Source organism: Podarcis erhardii (genome assembly GCF_964252035.2).
Source record: "Podarcis erhardii genome assembly, chromosome: 1".
In the NCBI taxonomy this organism is placed as follows: Eukaryota; Metazoa; Chordata; class Lepidosauria; order Squamata; family Lacertidae; genus Podarcis; species Podarcis erhardii.
Window position 1 is genome coordinate 7879207 of NC_138497.1, and position 21502 is coordinate 7900708.

A 21502-nucleotide genomic window follows, 5' to 3' on the forward strand; every position below is an offset into this window, starting at 1 on the left:
GGGGCTGGCGGTGGGGGAAGCGCTGTTTTCCCCCACCGCCAACCTCAAAGATCCCTGAAGCCTTTGGAGCGCAGCTGCACTCCAAAGGCTTGAGGCTTCGGGGACATCCCTTCAAGCCTCCGCAGGGCGGCGGGGTGCCTTCACCCCACCGCCCTGCAGAGGCTTTGTGCAGCCATCCCAAAGCTAGAACAGCGAGACGGAGGGCTGTGCAGCTGGCCGAGGGAGCCGGCGTACTACAGCTTCCAGGTCTTGTGGCCAGCATGACTAAGCTGCTTCTGGCGAACCAGAGCAGCGCATGGAAACACCATTTACCTTCCCGCCCGAGTGGTACCTATTTATCTACTTGCACTTTGATGTGCTTTCGAACTGCTAGGTTGGCAGGAGCAGGGACCGAGCAACGGGAGCTCACCCCGTCGCAGGGATTCAAACCACCGACCTTCTGATCAGCAAATCCTAGTCTCTGTGGTTTAACCCACAGTGCCACCTGCGTCCCTCCCACTTTTCCTTAGGAGGTCCCTATTTTCATCGGAGAAATGTTGGAGGGTATGGAACAGTGCCTGCCTTCTTGTTGAATTAAGTCCACAGCATCAGTGCCTTCCTCTGTGCCAGCTATCACATCTGACAACCATGGACAATCACATTTAATCAGCTCAATTTTACTTCTTAGTTGTAGTCTTAGTTGAAAAGTTGGACATGCATTACAATCCACAATTTTCTAAGAAAAGATAAATGCATAGTTAATGCACCTTTTTTTCTTAAATGAGCTTTTAAAAGGGGGGGCAGCTGTAGCTCAGTGGTAGAGCATCTGCAATCAGAAAGTCTCTGGTTCAGTTTCCAGCGGCATCTACAAGAAGGGCTGAGAAAGATTCCCTTGCTGAAACCCTGGAAGGTTGCTGCCAGTCCGTGTAGACAATACTGAGCTAGTAATAATAATAATAATTTATTATTTGTACCCTGCCCGTCTGGCTGGGTTTCCCCAGCCATTCTGGGCGGCTTCCAACAAAGCTGAAAAATACATTAAAATGTCACACATTAAAAACTTCCCTGAATAGGGCTGCCTTCAGATGTCTTCTAAATGTTAGGTAGTTGTTTATCTCTTTGACATCTGATGGGAGCTAGGGGGAACAGTGGCCAGACTTGGTATAAGGCAGCTTCTTTTGTTCCTATTAAGCCTTTTTTTGTTTGTTCTTAACATTCCAACATCTAGTTGATGGTCTAACATGACATTTAATAACTGACATACAGAAAGAGCGCCAGGAGCCACAGCAGACAGCACCCATGAAATCTAGAATCATCTGTGTGAAACCGAAATCCGAAGTCGCACAAGAGCCAGGTAAATTATTTCTTTTATGTTGTCTTAGACCTGATGTGCTGGTCCACATTTTTTATGATAGCAGAGAGTTACTTTAAACCAGGCACCCCCAAATCCAGCCCTCCAGATGTTTTGGGACTACAATTCCCATCATCCCTGACCACTGGTCCTGTTAGCTAGGGATGATGGGAGTTGTAGTCTCAAAACATCTGGAGGGCCAAGTAGGAGGATGCCTGCTTTAAACCAACTGGCGCGATATCCTTCTGTTCATTTCCGCCATCCCCATTGCACTGCAGTGCCACTCGGCAGCATGGCATTGCATATATGGCGAAGTGCAGGTGCTCAAGGTAGCAAATGGGCAAAAGGATGAAGGTAATTTGGGGGGGGGAGCAGCAAGTGCCCGGTTCACCCTCTCTGAGCAGGGCGGTCAGGCTGTCTAAGCAACAGGGCCAGAAGAAGAAGAAGAAGAAGAAGAAGAATTATTATTATTATTATTATTATTATTATTATTATTATTACCCTGCCCATCTGGCTGGGCTTCCCCAGCCACTCTGGGCTGCTTCCAACAAAATATTGAAATACAGTCATCCATCAAACATTAAAAGCTTCCCTAAACAGGGCTGCCTTCAGATGTCTTCTAAAAGTCTGGTAGTTATTTTTCTCTTTGACATCTGGTGGGAGGGTGTTTCACAGGGCGGGTGCCACTACCGAGAAGGCCCTCTGCCTGGTTTCCTGTAACTTGGCTTCTCGCAGGGAGGGAACCGCCAGAAGGCCCTCGGCGCTGGACCTCAGTGTCCGGGCAGAACGCTGGGGGTGGAGACGCTCTTTCAGATATACTGGACTGAGGCCGTTTAAGGCTTTAAAGGTCAGCACCAACACTTTGAATTGTTCTCGGAAACGTATTGAGAGCCAGTGTAGGTCTTTCAAGACCGGTGTTATGTAGTCTCAGCGGCTGCTCCCAGTCACCAGTCTAGCTGCCACATTCTGGATGAATTGCAGTTTCCGGGTCACCTTCAAAGGTAGCCCCACATAGAGCGCATTGCAGTAGTCCAAGCAAGAGATAACCAGAGCATGCACCACTCTGCCGAGGCAGTCTGCGGGCAGATAGGGTCTCAGCCTGCGTACCAGATGGAGTTGTTAAACAACTGCCCTGGACACAGAATTGACCTGCACCTCCATGGACAGTTGTGAGTCCAAAATGATTCCCAGGCTGTGTACCTGGTCCTTCAGGGGCACAGTTACCCCATTCAGGACCACGGAGTCCTCCACACCAGCCCGTCCCCTGTCCCAACAAAACAGTACTTCTGTTGTCAGGATTCAACCTCAATGAAGAATCTTCAATGAAGTAAAATAATAGCAATTTGTTCAGATCTGGAATTAATAAGCTATAATTCTATCTTATAATAATACTGTACCATCTTTCATATCTATTTGTATGTTGAAATTTAGTTGAGCTTGGCAGCTTATTGGAAATAGCATGTTATAGAAGCTGAGGCTGAATTTCAGAAATGTGCTTTGCTAAAAGCATATTGCAGGTTTCAAGGTAAACTTTTATATACTTCCTCGGGAACCTTAGCATAGATGTGAGAAGCAGCCTCATGTAGTGGCATTTGATCTAGAGAAAAAGGATATAAATACTATGATTCTGTGAAATACTTTTATTTGTATAATAAAAAAAACAAGTTGAAATCTATTATTGTTGTTTTTCATAAAATTTATATACTGCTTAATTGTTTAAAAACAAAGCAGTATTATCAATTTAAAGTAACGGTCTAAAACCTAAAGAAAAAAAATGAACAATAAGATAAAGACCAGCTTAAAACATATGTCAATGATCTGTAGGTCTGGATAGGTTTATAGGTTCTTGGCATGGGGTCTTGTTTGGGGGGCATTGTTGCTGTTCTTGATATTGGTTTTATTTTCGATCTTGTGATTTCTGTGGAAGTGGTTCAGTTTAGTTGTGTATTTTTTAATATTTCATTTATTGATTATGACTACTTTTGTTATGTTGTAGTTGTGTGTTTTTACCAGTTTTTCAAAGTAACCTTGAGCATGGTTTGGAAAGGCAGCATATAAATAAAATTATCTATGTATGTAAACAAAAGATGTTTTCAGCAGGAGCCGAAAAGAGTAAAGTAAGCCATCCTAATGTCAATAAATCTATGGGTCTGTAAATATACGATCTTTTTTAGAAGTGTGTACTTACATATGTGGTGAATGTGGCTAACATGTATCTGCATGTGCATTACAGAACATGTTACCGCTGCATCATGTATGAATGAGTCAATCTGTTAAATATGAGCTCCTGACCACAAGGTGGCAGCTTTTGTTCTTTTTTAAAGGAAGAATGGCAGGGTGGGTTTCACATAGAACAGGGGTGGGCAACTCCCAAGAGACTGCGATCTACTTACAGAATTAAAAACTGGCAGTGATCTACCGCCGTTTTGGGAAGAAAAGCCCCAATTTTAGGGGTTCATGTCAAAAGTTGTTGCGCTTTTTTAAGGGAGGAGGAAAGCCCCGATTTTATAGGGTTCAGGTCACAGTTGTTGAGCTTTTTTCAGGGATGTACCATTTTTAGGGGTGTACAGGGCAAAGTTTGTTGTTTGTTCTTGTTGCTTAAAGATAAGATCTAATAGAGCGTAATCCATTTAATATATATGATACTAGTCTTCCTCTTCCCAACGAGCTGAACAGTGAGCTGCTTAATATGACTTACTATGCAATCACCTGTGATCCCAGTCCTAAGTGTTGGTAGTCCCCAAAACTGGAGGGTAAAGACTAGGCACAAGTACCAGTATTTTCTGACCCATAGACCAAAGGGTGAGTTTGAGTGATCATTGTCTTTTCCACGCAATGCTCAGGATTTGTGTTCCTTATGCAGTGGGATGTGCACTCTTCTGGGTCACAGAAGGGGATTTGACTTATAAACACTTCCCCATCACATCTATCTGTCTCTATATCTATCTATCTATCTATCTATCTATCTATCTATCTATCTATCATCTATCTATCTATCATCTATCTATCTATCTATCTATGTATCTATGTATCTATCTATCATCTATCTATCTATCTATCTATCTATCTATCATCTATCTATCTATCATCTATCGGGTCGTGCAGAAATCTCACTCGCTGAAAACTTTGTGGTCATGGAGCCAATTAAGTATTGGAACCAGTCCAGTTCCTACCAAGCAAGAAATGCATAATAGTGAATACATGGCATTGAAAATGAGTAATCTGGATCTTTTGTGTGCGTGCGCGATACGCAGGAGAAACCAAAATGCTTATCATCCCTTACGCAACCAATCTAGCAAGTGCTGCAGCTTCCATGGGGAAATGGGTGGTCTGGAGAGCAATTGTGAAAGCTTCCAGGGGGGTTCGTGTTCTGTGCTCAAAACATCTTCCTTCCTTAGATTTGGAAGCTATTATGTGTCACAGAATTCATTTCCTCGGTTAATAGATTCATTACTTGGCTTTGCAAGATAGTTTGCTGTCGTCTCTTCATTAGCCAGAAATTACTCTAATGAATTACAGTACTTACTGTGGTATAGCAAATCCCTACCAGATGCTTCAGCTGGAAGGGATGATGTTGGAGCCAACTGTGGAGCTCAAATCAGGACAAGAAAATGATAAGGCTATGGGGGTTGTTTGGTTTGGCTTGGTTTCTGGGGTCTTTTTGCTGGTGTTCCAGAAGTGGCTTTAGGAAGTGGCATTATAGAGCTGGCCAGAATCAGATCCTGGGACAGCTTTCAGGGACAGACTTCCATCTGAAAGGTCTGAACAATCCTGGGTTCATAGTTTAGTAATTACAGGTACTTCCCCCCCCCCTTTGAGATATCACTGGAGGGGTTCATGCCAGACTACTTCTAGTAGATTTCGGAGCCATAAGACCTTCTGACACCAATGAGGCTTTAGGGCCAGGTCACAACAGAGTAGAGTTGGTTACAGTACTAAGTTGCTGGTCCGCTGTTCAGAAAAATGAGTGGCTGACAAAGCACATTTTGCTACCTGAGTTAAAAGGTTTGGTAAGGTTATAATGCCTGGTCTTCCAGTTCTGGTTTGTTGCTTGCTTGAGTAAAAACCTTTAGGAATTTGAGTCAAAGCGTTGGGCTGAAACAATTACAGTGGTGCCCCACAGGACGAACGCCTCGCAAGACGGAAAACCCGCTAGACGAAAGGGTTTTCCGTTTTGGAGGCGCTTCGCAAAATGAATTTCCCTATGGGCTTGCTTCACAAGACAAAATGTCTTGCGAGTTCCTGCGGTTTTTTCCCCCTTTCCCCCCTTTTCCTAAGCCGCTAAGCCGCTTATCAGCTAATCCGCTAAAAGCCGCTAAACCGCTAATAGCGCTAATCCACTAAGCTGTCAATGGGCTTGCTTCGCAAGATGAAAAAACCGCTATACGAAGAGCCTCACGGAACGGATTAATTTCGTCTTGCGAGGCACCACTGTATGACAGTAGGTCTTACTGCAGGATTTCATATCTCTGTCTCTTCTGTAAAGGCCAGAAATGTTTCTGTAACCTTGAGTCTGGATTACTGTAATGCACCCTATGTGGGGGTGCCCTTGGGCCTGGCTTGGAAGCTCCAGCTGGAGCAGAATGCAGCAGCCAGACTGCTGATGGTGACACGTGGCCAACAATATATGACCCCCTTGTTAGAACATCTGCACGGGCTGCCTATTTGCTGCCAACCAGGATGAAGGTCCTTGCCAATTTACAAAGCTCTGAACAACTTAGGTCCAGCAATACCTTGGCGACTGTCTAAACTCTGGTCCCATCTCAGTCACTGAGATCATCTGCAGGAGTGTTGGTGGTGACAACATCCCCCAGTTGACAAGGAGCAGCTGACCTCAGCACGAAGGAGAACGAAATAGTGTCATCGGCCCAGTCTTGTAGGATCCTCTACGAACAGAGATTCAGCAGGCACCTTCTGTTTGAACCTCTAAAGGCTTGCTGAAAAGTTTTGTATTCCACCAGGCTTTACATAGACAATTTAAAGCACGCTTTTCAGTAATAATGAATTGCTGATCTCTGGTTTTAAATTGCTATGCGGCATTGGTACATAAAAATATTATTGTAAACCACTCTGGTATTTTTTTGTGATATAGCATTATATCGATATTTTTTTCTAAAGAAGTAACGTAAAGTAAATGACAGGTAATGTGGAGCCTGGTGAGGCCTTTCAATATAAAGGGGGAAAGTGGGAAAGAGAAGGAGAGGTGCTACCAGCTGTTGCGATAGAAATCAACATTAATATTGTTTTCTTCTTGGTGCTACCTTGGACTCCTATGCTACTGGTGAAACTTCATCCTGTAGAGCCTTTGCTTTGTCATCTGTGCCAAATACGCTTTTAAAAACAATTGTTATTCTCTCCTCCTTTCCCCTCCGAAAGGCTTCTTGCCAGAAACAATTCTTTCTCACAGTCCCTCGCAGGACCCGGACACTTACTCTAGGATATAGCTGGAACAGCTCTGAGCGCCCTGCATTGTGCACTTCATGAAACTAGTAATTGCCACGGCCTTCATTGAGAAAAGCGAAACAGCGAGATGGGCAAGGATCCCGCTGGCACCCGCCTTGAGTGGCCCTGAATAAAAGCAGATGAGGGTGAAGCTGCGCTGGCAAGGCTGACCTGCTTTCACCCCATCCAGCATACGTCCCTTTGCATAAACAGGGAACCGAAAAGCAGAATGAATGGACACTTAAAGGAAGGGGCACGCTGGGATGCTAATGACTGTATTAGCCCAGGAGCCGCTTAGTTACCCTTCCCTACGCTTCCTGCAAATTAGGGCCGCAGCAGCATGGTGCCTGTCACTTCCGAGTTGCGCCAAGCAGAAAATATAAAGCTGTCCTTAACTGCCCCTGCCCTATATGATGCAGAAAGCTGGGGGCTAAATTAGAGGCTGAAAAGGTTGAGCAGGTTATAGCTGGTGCTGCGTGCGTCTGTATGCACGGAATTTCAGTTGTTTCGTTTCTAGGAGTAATTGTTGAGACGGTGCGACGGGGATTCGTGATAAAAATTATGTGGAGGCAGAGGGACATGGCGGGGGGGGGGGGAGGAGAGGCTGTTGGCGTCTGCCGCAAAACAATCCACCCTAAAGGGTCGGTGATGAATGTGGCTGAGGTGGTGGTGGAGACTTGGGGGCCAGGTTTGAGGTTCCCCACCTTAGCACTACCTCCATTGGACTCAGTCCCAGGGTTCCAGAGGGAGGAAAACGTCACGGGGAGTCATGGCTACCACTCTGGTGCACAACCCAAGCAGGTTCAAAGCTAATGGCAATGATAGCTTAGGGGATCCCACTGATTTCAATGAGAACTGGGTGCAGTGAACTTCCTCCGACCCCTGAACTTACTGTAACTTATCTCCTGGTTCTCATGTCTAGGATTGCAGCAGAGGGATGTTCCGGTACTATATATTTAATTCCAACCATGTTGGCTAGTTGCTTGTGTGACACTCCAGCGTTGCCAGGCTGCGCGCATGTGTTGTTCTGTACATAATCTGACATCAAATAGGTTTACATTAGTTCAATGAAACACAGCACTTAACTCAGAAAAGCCGTTTAAGATTTTAAGTAAAAGCCAGGCCTATTTGGGTAGCTCCCTAATTGCCAGTGTTTCAGGGTGCTGCGTGTTCACCCTTTCCCTCTCCCTCTCTTAAGAGCATAATTGTAGTTCTTCAAGTGATTGCTGTGCATAGTTGGCAGGCCTTAATGAAGGTTTCTTTTAGCAGATTGCAGTCGTGAATTATTATTTTTATGAAAAAATTATAAATAGGGAATATTTAATACTATTCCCCGTTGCTTGAGCACAGTGATATGCTACTTAGAAAACATGCTTCTTATTCCCACTGTTGTGTCCCACACATGTACGTGGCTGCCTGGCTTTTGAATTTATTTGTTTTTCACATTTATATACCACCTTTATCTCGCAAGGATCTCAAGGTGGTTGATGTGGCTCTCCTCCTCCTCCCCATTTCATCCTCACAACAACAACCCTGTGAGGGTAGTTAGACCTAAGAGATGATGGCTGTCTTCAAGGTCACCTAGCGAGCTTCATGGCTGAGTGGGGATTCGAACCCTGCTGTCCCAGGTCCTAGTCCAAGGCTCTTAACCACTAAACCACCACTGGCTCTCTGGTTCAGGTGTTGACTCTCTAGTTCTCTGCTTGTCATAAGAGCAAAAGCTTCTGAGCTCCTCCTCCTCCCGGCTGCGCAGGAGGAGAAAAGGGAACAGAGAAGCGCACAGTGTTGGGCTTTCTGCGGCTCGTGCATGTTGCACTAAGCCAGGTGCAGGGTGCTGCTCAAATGTTGCTGGATTCCCATAATCCCTGGCGGTTAGCCATGCTTGCTGGGATTGAAGAGAATTATATCAGCCACATCCGGAGGACCAAAGGTTCCCCACCCTTGCACTAGACCACAGTTTAGTGTGACATGCTAATCCTGTGATGATAATTTGAAAAGGTAAGAACCAGAGAGATGGGACAGGCAAATATGGGACAATCAAAAAAAGTATACTGCCCTTCATCCATAGAACTCAGGGTGGTTCACAGCATGAAAATACAAGATAAAAACACAAAATGCATAATAAAAACAAGAACAAAAATAAAGCAATAACCCCTCTCCCACAAATGCATTTTAAAGGGTACAGGATGTTAATCAGTCAAAGGGAAGGGACCATTAAAGGTGTTCTGCCTGAAACGTTTGCATTGTGTATCTGGCATAGGGAGTGATATCTTATGCATGGTTCTCAGTTGGATGGTCAGTAATGATGAAGATGACTCCCTGAAATCTTCCCTTGCCTCCGTACTGCCGATCAGGAGACACAAGGGTGTCTGCTGTAGTTCGCACTCTCAGATGATGCAGGGGCCACAGTGAGGTCCAGCAGACCTGACTATGTGCTGTGTGTGCACCTTCTAAAAATATGTCCCAGAATCCTCTGGACCACACTGGGTTGCCATGGCACACACCTGCAGGAGTTCCTCAGTAGGCAAGTTGGTGTGAAGAGCATTTCTTGAAAGAGGGAATACTTCCAGCACAACAAAGCCCAGTTAGATAAAAATGGGTTCACCAATGTTGTCGCTATGTGGATAACTCATTCTTTTACTGTCAAAGCAGTGATGGCCACACCTTCTGGGAGGTGTTTGAGGAAAAGAAGGTCCGCCTTATTTAGAAATTTCCAAGAGGAAATTCCAAGTAAAATAAATATATGCTTTACAGTTTTCTTAAGGTGCCTTAAGGCAGAAACAGAATGAGCAACACACACACACACACACACACACACACACACACACACACACTTGAAGCACTTTGGAGGAAAGGGGAATCGGGGGGCTAATCTGGACTGAAATTAATGAATGTAAGAATTAGAAATAAAAACTCCTCAGCCTAAACAAAAGAGGAGCAATTTCCCCTCTTAACCAGAGCCACACAACCGTTTCTTGTTTGCTTCCACTCTGGTTGACTGTTGTTGTGTTCTGCTAACTCTCTTGGGCAGTAGCTTGACTTTTGTTGAATGAACCGATTGTTTTCCTTTTGTGTTGCCCGTCAAGCGAGCCCCCATCTGGTTTGCATCAGACTGTTTTCACAGCCAACAACTGCTGCCTTTTCTATATCCTGACACTTAAGGGCCCCCACGCTATCAAAGCATTGCTGTGAGAGCCTGTCTGGCTGGACCCATGCAGCTGTGCCCTGGCAGCTTGAAGCTATTAGCCAAATAATGGCAACTTAGAACTTGAACCGGCTCTTATTCCCATTGGTGGTGTGTGGGTGTGTGTGTACACTGAACAGAATACCGTACTGCTGAACCCCACAATTCAGCATTGGGAGCCCCCAGTTCCATCTCTTCTTTCTAAAACTTTCTAGGGTTGTGTTTTTGCTTTTTAATTTGCAAGCATCTGAGAGAACTGCAATTTCTAAAACACACACAAACACATTAACCAGAGGCACCTCCTTTAATGTTGCTTAGAACAGCTTCCAGTGGCGTTGTTCAAGATAATAGTTGGCGTTCAACAATACAAGGAGGATTTGCTTGTTCAAACTGTGATTTATTTATCTTTTAGGATTGCCAATGGACACAAGGTTGCTTTTGTATTCAGGAAACTTCAAGGGCTGTTTGCAGACCCTGACTTTATGCTGCTTCATGCATTTTCTGCATGAGGATTTTTCTTCTTCTAACATGCAGCACAGTTGGGACCCCTGGCAGCCCCTGCTCCCAGATTGTAAAAGGGCTATCTGGTCCTCAAGGTTCATAGGCCTTCTCTGAATGGCTGGGCTGGGCCTATTAAAGCCCTGGAAATCACAGCTGGCCTTAGTGTGGCTCTCTGATCCCTGGTCTGTGATATGACAATCCTCTTTTCCCCCGGGGCATCATCTACATGTGGAAAAGTAGGTATTGCCACTGGCAATTATTCAGATATTATTACGAAGTCGATGTGCTTTCTAGTGAACAGTGGTTAGTTACCACTACTCCTACTGTACTTTTTAACATAGAGGAGATGTGCCTTATGTATATGTGTGTGCGCGTGTGTGTAATATAATTGCATGTGTGTGTGCTCACTATAGAGACAGATTGAGAAGGCAAAGGCTCTGACATTGCTCTTGAGTGTGTGTGTGTGCGCACATGGCGATGCGATCTCTGTCTCTCACACACACATTTTCTTGCACAGCTTTGAGGAATGCTGGAAGAGCAGCGTGAGGCCACAGCGCTACAGTTGCCAGCACGCCATCTGATGTGAAAATGGGGGGGGGGGGCGGTTTCCTCAACGCTGCATTAATTTTGTTTGCTCCTGGCACCCGTTGCGTGTAGGATTCTTATCGCTGTCACTTTCAGAAACAGATCTGATTGTCTAAAATAGCTTCTCTCTTGCGGGCTTCCTCTGCTCCAGTATAACACAAAGCTTGCAAGTAAATCCGTCTGCTGATACTCGCAAGCAGGACAGCCAAGCAGCCCCAGTTGTTTCCCTCCTGAATGTGGTTTTTCCCAGCCATCGTGCACATCCTTTTAAGCTTATCCTCACATGTCTAGAAACACTTTAATTTTTTTTTAAAAAATCAGCTGGAACCGAACTGGAATGTTAAAAGGCTTGTGTTGTAAGTCGTCTTGAGTTTCTGTAAGAAAAAGCGACAAATAAGTTTAGTAAATAACAATAATTACTCAGGTTATGGTTATGTTGTGTACCTCTGCCATCTGGTGCACTTGGCCCCAGCAGGAGCCTTGAAATTCACGTGTTTACTGCCTTGATGCTAGGATGCTTTTCTAGCTACGGACATATTTTTCTAGTAGCTCAAATGGTAATAAAGACACCTGATCTGTTGGCCTTGCCAGAGCTCTGGAGAGAGGAAACAGAATTGTGCTGGGCCATCAACATGCTTTACGGTTTATGAGACAACTGGACCTAAAAGCCTCTGTGGAACAGCAGGAATGTGCACTGCTGTTCTTCGGCTTCTACTAGGGAATGTGTTTGCCGATGAGAAGCACAGCACTCACTCCCTCTGCCTGACTGCCCAGAGCCATTGCCTACATTGTGTATTTTGGGTTTACATTCAGCTGTCCTCTCCTTGGGCATCTACATTGGCTGACGGTCTGTTTCTCAGTGCAATTAATGTCATGGACTGGTTGGACACAGAGGAATAATGGGAGGAACCAGCTGGCAAACCAGCAAGGAAAGAAGGCTCAGAACCCAGGGATTGGCGGTGGGACAACAAGTGGTCAGAGAGAGAAGATTGGGAGGGAGGGGAGGTGACGGAATCTGAAGAGGTAACAGGGCTTAGTGAGCGGGGGCAGTCTGTGGCAGAGACAAGTCCAGAATCAAAAGCAGAAGCAGGAGAGGAGGGAGACTAAGAGGCAGAAGTGGCTGGTGAAGAGTCATGGGTGTCTCCCCCTCCTACTGTGACAAGCTCCCTTCCCCCTGTCTCCCTGAATCAGAAGAGGCATGAAGAGGGCGGAGGAGAGGTTAGTGTCAAGCAGGCACAGTCTCAGATTGCTTGGGAAAAAAACCCTTTAAAAAGAAAACCTTTTAAAAGAAAACACTCCTAAATGACTTAGGACATTTCAGCAAATGTGGAATGTGCTTCCCAGGAAGTTACAGATAGGTAGCCGTGTTGGTCTGCCATAGTCAAAACAAAACAAATTCCTTCCAGTAGCACCTTAAAGACCAACTAAGTCAGTTCTTGGTATGAGCTTTCGTGTGTGCATGCACACTTCTTCAGCGTGTATCTGAAGAAGTGTGCATGCACACACGAAAGCTCATACCAAGAACTGACTTAGTTGGTCTTTAAGGTGCTACTGGAAGGAATTTGTTTTGTTTCTTCCCAAGAAGGTTCACCTGCCATAGCCTTTGATATCTTTCCAATACTGGGTCAAATCCCATCAAATGCAGGACTGCAAGAGTACCAGCTAGCTGGTTTTTGTTCTGTTTTTCTTTCTTGTTTTCTAATGTGTGTTTCCCTGTACACTCTGTAGTATTGCATTTTTTTATTTTGTGTTTAACTTGCTGGTTCGGTATTAATATTTTGTAAGCCACCCTCAGAGGCCCTGGCTTTAGGGTGGTAGATACATTTATAAAACAGAACAAAACAGTAATTCGAGGGATGCTCTTAATCTGCGTATTAGCTCAGTGCAGATATTAGGGTGTGTGAGCGAGAAGGAAGCAGACTTAATGCTTAACTTGGCTGCACTTCTTCCAGTCCCAGAAGTTTCTGTTAAAAATCTGGGCCACTTTCCTAGTCAGCCTGGGTTGGGCTGCAGATGAAAGAGATGAGATTAAAGCGAAAACACTTTTCCTTGTTTGCATAGTTTTGACCCAAGCCCAGGCAATAAGTGATAGCAACAGTGCTATCTCCTTTCACTAAAATAAAAACAGTTTATCCCAGTGTAATCATCTGCTTATGTTTCGGTTTCTTCCCCTCTTCATAGCCTTCCCTTATATAGCATTTTTGTATAAAACGTTAAGTTGAATATAAGCTACAAATATTTGTAACAAAAGATTAAAGCTTCATATCTAAAGCCGGGGAGGGGTGTGAGAAGTGCAGAATAAACAATTACTGAAAATGGATTTTCCCGGAACTTGGGGGGGTCAGTGTTTCTCTCCCCCCCCCCAAACAACAACAAGAAAAACTGGATAGGGAAACAATGCAAACACATCACTATTGTTATTTTAAAAAGCAAACAGAAAGGAAGCATCTTTGGAAAGTGTCCTGAAAGAAGACATTGAAGTCATTTTTGTTGTCTCCATTAACTTGTGCTTAGCAGTGAAACGACGTTGGCAGCGGCTTCCAGATTGTACAGTCAACTCCCCACTTAGGCAGGGGTTACGTTCCGAGGCAATGCCCACGTCAGTGAAAAGCCTTCAAACCCCCCCCCCCCAACCTCTGGAAAGCCTTGAAAAAAACAGCAGCATTTACCAGCTGCCAAACTCCACCACAATCGCTCCCTCCAAACCACCTTGCTCAAACACCAACTCTCCACAGAGCCACAGCGGTCTGTGCAAGGGCTCCTGGGATTGCACTTGCAAAGGCTTGTGGGATTGCTAGGTGCTGTTTTCGTGCCTGGGCTCTTTGAGGGTTGTTTTTGACATTTTTAAAGTACTTTCAGGATCGGCATGATGCACATCAGTTGGTTATGGCCTGTATTTGAAAGGGACTCAGAGACCCATGGTAGCTCTCAAGACTTCCTCAGTGAACCTGGCACCAGAAGGCAAATTTGTCCACCACTCCTGATCTTCTGCTTTGGAGCTTTCTCACGGGTCACAGAGTGAGACTAAAACCCAACAAGTCTGTCCAGAACAGATGTCCCGTGGTTATCAAGCAGAGATCCTTCAGCCAGCTTGTCAATATGGAAAGGCACGCCAAAGGCAGAAATCTTGAAAAGCACTGCAGCAGGAAAACAGGTTAATTTTGACTGATTTGATTTGTTATATTTCTGTGCCGCTTTTAATTCAAATGAATCCCAAAGAGGCTTACAAAGAAACAAATAACAATAAGTTACAGCACAGATACAGCACAAATCATATAGGGGCAATGAACAAATCACCAGGAAAACAATCCAAAAAACACCATCAACAAAACAACTAAAAAATAAGCTGAACGGAACTGTTACAACAAAAGCCATATTATATGGTTAACAGATCAGTGTTTTATCATCTGTAAAACAGTAGCAACAACATTAACAAAATAGCAACCAGAAAATAAACCAAACCCAACCGAGTTCATGCACACACTGTCTGTCTCTGTCCCATGACTCATAATCTTTCACTCTATTCAGTTCATTAAGAGACCCATATCCACGATGCCAGTGGCAGGAATGCCATTCGGAAGGCTCCTTGGGCTGGAGATGGGGCAGCGCAGGTGAGCCCAACCACCCCATGATGATGGTCGAAGTCTCTATCCCTTCACTGTTCTTCTGGAAACAGCTCCCTTACGATTTTAATGGCTCCGTGGGTTCACTCTAGGTTTTAAAAACTCTGGATTCTGCAAAGCTCTAGGTTCTGGGTTTCCCCCAAAAAATTGGGGTAGGGGAAATGACAGCAGCCAGCTTTTTGCTTCTTCTGTGTACTGTAAGAATCAGGTCTATATTCCTACCTTCTGCCTCCTGTTCCTTTGGAACTATTCAATCTGTACAAAGGCCCATCCCTCTCAGCCCATTTCTGTTTGCAGGAAATCTCCTCCTCCTCCGCTGCAGCACAGTGTGGCATGATCCGTGAAGGAGAATGGGAAACCTTTTGCTTATTGACGGCTCCCTCTCTCCAGCACTGTCCCAGATGCTTGCGAGTAATTTTGGAAGTGCTGGCACTCAGCCCAGTAGACTGCCTCTCCACAGACTGCTGCAAAAGCAGCTGAGGTGCGGACCTTTTCACACCATTAAACTCTTCACATTATCATGAACGTGTCTCGGTCCTGCATGTAAATTCTGCCGTGGTTTTAGAGAACCATCTTGTACCCACTCTGGGAGAACTGGAGTCACTGGTCCAGTGACCTTCAAGGGAGAGGCAGTGTTGGACGCAGGGATAATTTCCATTAAGCATTAGATATAAAGGGCTGGATGAGACCTGAAGGTCAACCAGTTTCTCCGTTTTACGTTAGCCCAGGCCATAGTCTTCAAGCAAAAATGAGTAATGAAAAGGTATCTCCTGCGGCAAAACATGGTTTGGTCTGGCAGGAATACGTGAGTTAATTTCAAGAAGCTGTGTGCTGCATTGGTTAGAGTGTTCAACTATGCCGGGGTGGGGGGGACTTTTGTCAGTCCAAGGGTCAAATTCCCAAATGGGCAGCCTTCTGAGGGCCACACGCCGCACCCAGCCTGGACCTTAACCTCTGTTGCTTGGCCCCTCCCCTTTATTTGTCCCGTTAACATCTTTGGCTGCTCCAGTTCAACCACCACCCAGAGATTTTTTCTCCCTTGCTGCCCCTTATGATTCAAACTGCCTTAAGGTAAAAAGGTAAAGGTAAAGGGCCCTTGGACGGTTAAGTCCAGTCAAAGAGGACTATGGGATGTGGTGCTCATCTCGCTTTCAGGCCGAGGGAGCCAGCATTTGTCCACAGACAGCTTTCCAGGTCATGTGGCCAGCAGGACTAAACTGCTTCTGAAACAACGGGACACTGTGACTGCTATTTACCTTCCTGCTGCAGCGGTACCTATTTATCTACTTGCACTGGCATGCTTTCAGACTGCTAGTTTGGCAGGAGCTGGGACAGAACAACGGGAGCTCACCGCATCACGGGGATTCAAACTGCCGACCTTCCGATTGGCAAGCCCAAGAGGCTCGGTGGTTTAGACCACAGCGCCACCTTACCCAACACTTGCAAGGTGCCCCTTCTCTTACTTCAAGCTCCTCCTCAAAAAATACTGTTTGCTTTGGCACAGGCCCCTCATTCAAATGCCCTGCAGTAAGCAAACCATGGGACAATCAAATGTTCTTCCTCCACCTCCCCTGTTGCCTTCCCAGTGCCTCTTCTGAGACTGCAAGCTGCTGAGGTCAGGGAGCCATCCTCTTCTGTTTAGCAAAGCCGTGTGCACTGATGCCATGTTGCTAATAATGCTGGTTGAATTTTGTTTTGTTTTTTAATCTTAAGAAAATGTAAAACAGAAGTGCCAATTGCTCCAGCAGGTTTACTAACTTCCTTGGGGAGCTGTTCCTTTCCCCATGCCCAGGGTATTATTATTTTTGCCAAGCTGCCTTTCCTGGTTCTGCAGTTGTGGGCACACGGGCATGTGTGGCTGGCTGCCTTGCGACTGTGGCATCTCAACTTCCATGGAGATTCCTAGAGAGCCTGAATGTCCCTTGAGTGCATCTCTTGACGAACCTTCACATTTCGGCTGCGCTTTGGCACTGTGACTACAGGGGAAAGTTGTTGTTATAAAGATTAACGGTGACCTTGGGGGATCATTCATTCCCTGACTGCAAATATGGTGGCAGTTTCTCTTAGAGAAGTCAGAAGTAGGCAGTTTGAACCTTGGAGTTGCCTATATTCCCCGTGCATTTGCTGTGTGTGTGTGTTGAACCGGGATGTTTGAAGCAATTACAGGATCATGCAGCAGTAATTTAAACTGGAAGCCAAGCTGCCTCTCATGAATACAAACTCCTATTGCAAATGTGGAATTACCAGTCATGGCGTTGGTTCAGATCTATATTTCTTGGACCCCACACGTTTCTAACCCGTGTGCTGATTCTCCATCCCTCAGAGGAAGCACTCCTATTTGCTTCCTACTTTACCTTGCTTATTCTGCCCAGAAAACTACTGTAGCAGCCTTCAGAATAATAATAATAATCATTTGTTATTTATACCCCGCCCACCTGGCTGAGTTTCCCCAGCCACTCTGGGCGGCTCCCAATCAAGTGTTAAAAACAATACAGCATTAAATACTAAAAACTTCCCTAAACAGGGAAGAAACGGGGAAGAAACCTGGAAGATAAGGCTTTCTGTGACTAATAACCCCGATGGAGGAGTAGCTGGTCACAGCAAGAGAGGGAGACCCCCCTGGCTTCTTCAGCCACCTGCCTCATCTCTGTCTCGTGGCCCCCTCCTCTCCAGCCTCCAGTCTCTTGACTTTTCTCTGCCACAGTCTCTTCCTACTCACTAAACCCTGTTACCTCTTTTCAGCTTCCAACACCTCCTCCCAGGCTTCTCCCTCCTCTCCCTCTGCCCACTCAGTGTCATCCCACCAGCAATGAGCTCTGAGCCTTCTTCCCCTGGGGGTTCCTCAGCTGGTGCCGCCCACCATTCCTCTGCATTCGGCCAATCTGTGACAGGGGACCCTTTCAAATTCCACTTTTCTGTCTGCCACGAAGACATTCCTGTCTACTCACCACAGAAGATTCTGGGGCAAATTTGCTTCATGCTAGCCAGGCCTGTTGAGCCGCTCTCTCTGTTGATCTGTGTGAGCTGAGAGCATAAGATTCTGCATTTCCTGATATAATGGCAATGTGGCATGGGCTCTTTTGTTTCAGTCCCCTTCCACTGCTGTCACACAATGAAAGGATATTGAGCTGAAATGCACTATGGCCCTGAGGTCTCTCTTCTTATAAACTTCAGAAGAAGCCCAAGGTTCTCCAGAATATAACCCAAAAAATGCTTGTGTGAAACATGGTGAAATTAATAAGTTTAATACATAGGTAGGCAAACTAAGGCCCGGGGGCCGGATCCGGCCCAATCGCCTTCTCAATCTGGCCCGCGGACGGTCCAGGAATCAGCGTGTTTTTACATGAGTGGAATGTGTGCTTTTATTTTAAGATGCATCTCTGGGTTATTTGTGGGGCATAGGAATTCGTCCCCCCCCCAATATAGTCTGCCCCCCCCACAAGGTCTGAGGGACAGTGGACCGGCCCCCTGCTGAAAAAGTTTGCTGACCCCTGGTTTAATACATGGTGGTTTGTAGCATTTTAAGACTGTTGTTAGATCCCTTTCATTCTATGTTGTTTTCACTTGCAGCCAAGTGAGCATTTTCAGCAGTCTTCAGTCTTTATCTTTTGTGAACAGCCATTAGATCCACAGCTTTTAGGTCCGCTGGGAAAATGCTGTTAGGCATACATGTAGCGCATTAGTGCTTCTGGAAGCATTGCTTTTGAAAACAGTTTTCGCAAGTCAGGCAGCTGCTTGTGCATCACGAGGCCCGGATTTTCCTTTCCTTTGCAACGGCAGCCCGCAGTTCTCATTCAACCTTAAAATAAAAGGAACAGCACAGCTCGAAAGAAGCAGGACACCAAACCACTTCTCTGCAAAGAAAGGCTCTAAAGGGTTGGAGACCCTCTCATTCTGGAAAGACGCAACTGAGAAAGGAGGAAGCAGGCCAGCTGGAAAGGAGCTTTGCAGCAAGATCTCTAAATACTCTCCTTGTGAATTGCTGTTTTCCTTGAGATCTGTGACTTTCCACATGGTTGGTCCAAGAAGAGCCCATTGACTTTTCTTTTTAATAACGTTTGAGTGTCTGTTCCTTTTCTCCTGGGAGTTGCGTGGCCTGCCAGGGTGTGCACCCCAGCATCTTTCAGAGGAAGTGTAAGAAGCTTTTAATTGAGTCCGGCCTTTCATGGCATGTGACTCTCGTTTGCTATATTTATAGGATGTTATATCATTGCCATGGAGAGACAGGCACGCTCTGCCTCCATGCCTCTGCTGTTTTCCAAGAGACCGCAGAAGCCCATATTCTTATCCATGGCTGTGCTGAGCACCTGAAATGTCAGGCTTCTTAGCATCTTGAGCAAGAGCAGCTTCGATAGTTGACCTCACTGTCAGGAAGAGCCAAGTGGCCTCTTGCTGGTCACTTTAGAACGGGTCAGCAACCTTTTTCAGCCGTGGGCCAGTCCACTGTCCCTCAGACCATGTGGTGGGCTGGACTATATTTTGGAAAAAAAATATGAACAAATTCATGTGCCCCACAAATAATCCAGAGATGCATTTTAAATAAAAACACACATTCTACTCATGTAAAAACAAGCTGATTCCTGGACCTTCCGCAGGCTGGATTTAGAAGGCGATTGGGCCGCATCCAGCCCCCGGGCCGTAGGTTGCCTACCCCTGCTTTAGAAACTCATACCCGTTGCTTGTCTGTGGCTTCAATGCCAGGGCTGATCTGCTAATTAGTAGTCTCCGAAGCGCAATACAGAACAGACTATATGAATCTGAGCTGCCGTTGCATAGCCACAGTAGATAATTAAGCAGGGGAAGAGTTGGTAAATATTATCCCTCTAGGGTTGAGGGGAAAATGTTAGTTGCTATGCGTGTCAGTGAAAGAAGCAAGATTATTAATGTAGCATGCCTCAGTAGTAATGCAAACTGCGCTAGAGACTTGGGTTTCGTACTTCTAATGACTCAGGGCCCCGGCGCTCTCAACTGATACTTCCTTTTGGTTTGTTGCACCTTGGGTGGGCAAGATGCACAGCCACTCCTGGTTTCTTCATTTAACAATAGCTGCCTGCTGTGGATTTCAGTTTCAGGTGAGGTTAGTTGAGCTTGTGGCTGAGGGGGCTGCCTTATGAAAGTCAGATGTGGTGGACATTCAAGCTGCTGTGCACATCGATCCAGTAAAATGACGAGAGTCTATGCTTTGTGCAAATTAGCAGTCGGAAAAGAAGTCCAAAGACTATATATGATTCTCTAAAATGTTTACTAAATTCATATCCTGTCCTTCCTCCCAAAGGGGCCCAGGGCAGCAAACACATTCATGATTTTAAAATGTACAATAAAAAATGCTTAGAAGCTCTTTATAACATCTTAAAAGATGCACAATGAAATTTTTAAAACAATTTTTAAAACAGATGTAACCGGATTGTAACCAGACATCATCGCTGTGCTCTTTTCACATCAACAGGCAGAGAGTTCCAGAGCACATTGGTGTCAATTGATTGTTGCCACACTGGTGTGCAGAGAGCAGAAATCATATCATAGAAACATGAGAAGCTGCCATATCCTGGGCCAGCTCACACATGTGTGCCCAAGACTCACTTGTGCATTCTCTGCCTCTTCTATGTTCATGGAAATCGCAAGTTCTCTGAGTACATCCGACTAGGCAAACAATGGTTTTCACTTACCCTCCCAAACAAACTTGCAAACTGCAATTTGAAGTGGCCCCACTAGAGAGATGGGCAGAGTTAAGGGGATCGAGTGGTCTTTAGTGATTATAGTCGTGGATGCTTGTAATCCTCATACAGTCCGGTTTGAATAACTTAACATTTCTTCTCCTGTTTTTGGATTTGGAAAGAAACTAGCCCCTCTCCTGTTTAGTGTTTGTCCGGGTTACTAGCAGTGTGGGTGGCTAACAGATGTCAGAGAACACACCCAGGAAAATCTGAGTCAACAATGCAGCTGCCTGCATAAAATCTTCTGGCGATGTCTTCCCATGTGCCGGTGCTGCATGATCCAAACAGCATGTGCAGGGCCTCATGGCGTTTTTACATACGAAGATGATGAAATCAGACGGCAGCTTTAGCACATCTTGCATTTGTTCGCATGGCTCAGCTTGGAAACGACTAAATCTTCTCTCTGTTTCAGGGGGAGAAACGGCACCTGATTTGAGTTTCCTGCCTGCGCCAGCAAAGATGTCTACGATTGTACCATCTGCCAGTATAGACGACCAAAGCTTCAGTTCTGTCCACGGCAGTGCAGATTCGTCAGGGGCAGATACGTTTTGAAGTGTGCATGTGTATTTGTGACGCAGAGGCATGAGCTGGGAAAGGGGAGCGTTGACAGCTGTTTGTGCGGAAACAATATATGGTGCAGAAATGGCATCAACCACATGTTTTGACATCGAATTAATTGGCTTGCCTTTCATCACTAGAAACTTTTTATACGTGTGTGTTTCTTACATGTGAATATGTACACTATTTTTTAACAAATTAAATATTTTATTTTTAAAAAATGAATTTCAGCCATGCTGGCTATCTTACAAGCCCTGTGTTTTCTTTCCTTTCCTTTTTTTGACTTGTTGTTGCACGTTTATAATAATAATAATTTTAATATTTATATGCCACCCATCTGACTAGGTTGCCCTGGCTGCTCCGGGTGGCTTCCAGCGATAGAAGACAATAAAATTAAAAAACAAACAAACCAATAAAACCTTTAAAAATTCACTATATGGGGCTGTTTGGAAGGGCAAGGGGGATTAGACCATTTGGGAGAATGTAGGACCAAAGCAGGCCATTCGTTCCTCTAGCTCAGTATAACCTACACTGATTGGTAGCAGTTATTCAGGATTTGACACAT

At 45.3% G+C, this 21502-nt stretch overlaps 1 protein-coding gene across 4 annotated transcripts in view; it reads left to right on the top strand.

Annotated features, from left to right (window-relative positions):
• KIAA0586 overlaps positions 1-21036 on the top strand; it is a 73438-nt gene extending 52402 nt beyond the window's left edge. For all 4 annotated transcript variants that reach the window (XM_081858400.1, XM_081858403.1, XM_081858402.1 and 1 more), the window contains exons 32-33: positions 1246-1333; positions 20792-21036. In XM_081858400.1, the coding sequence (XP_081714526.1) occupies positions 1246-1333; positions 20792-20931 (228 nt within the window). In that variant the 3' untranslated portion in view covers positions 20932-21036. The remainder of the gene's footprint in view (positions 1-1245; positions 1334-20791) is intronic.
• Positions 21037-21502: the final 466 nt, after the last annotated feature.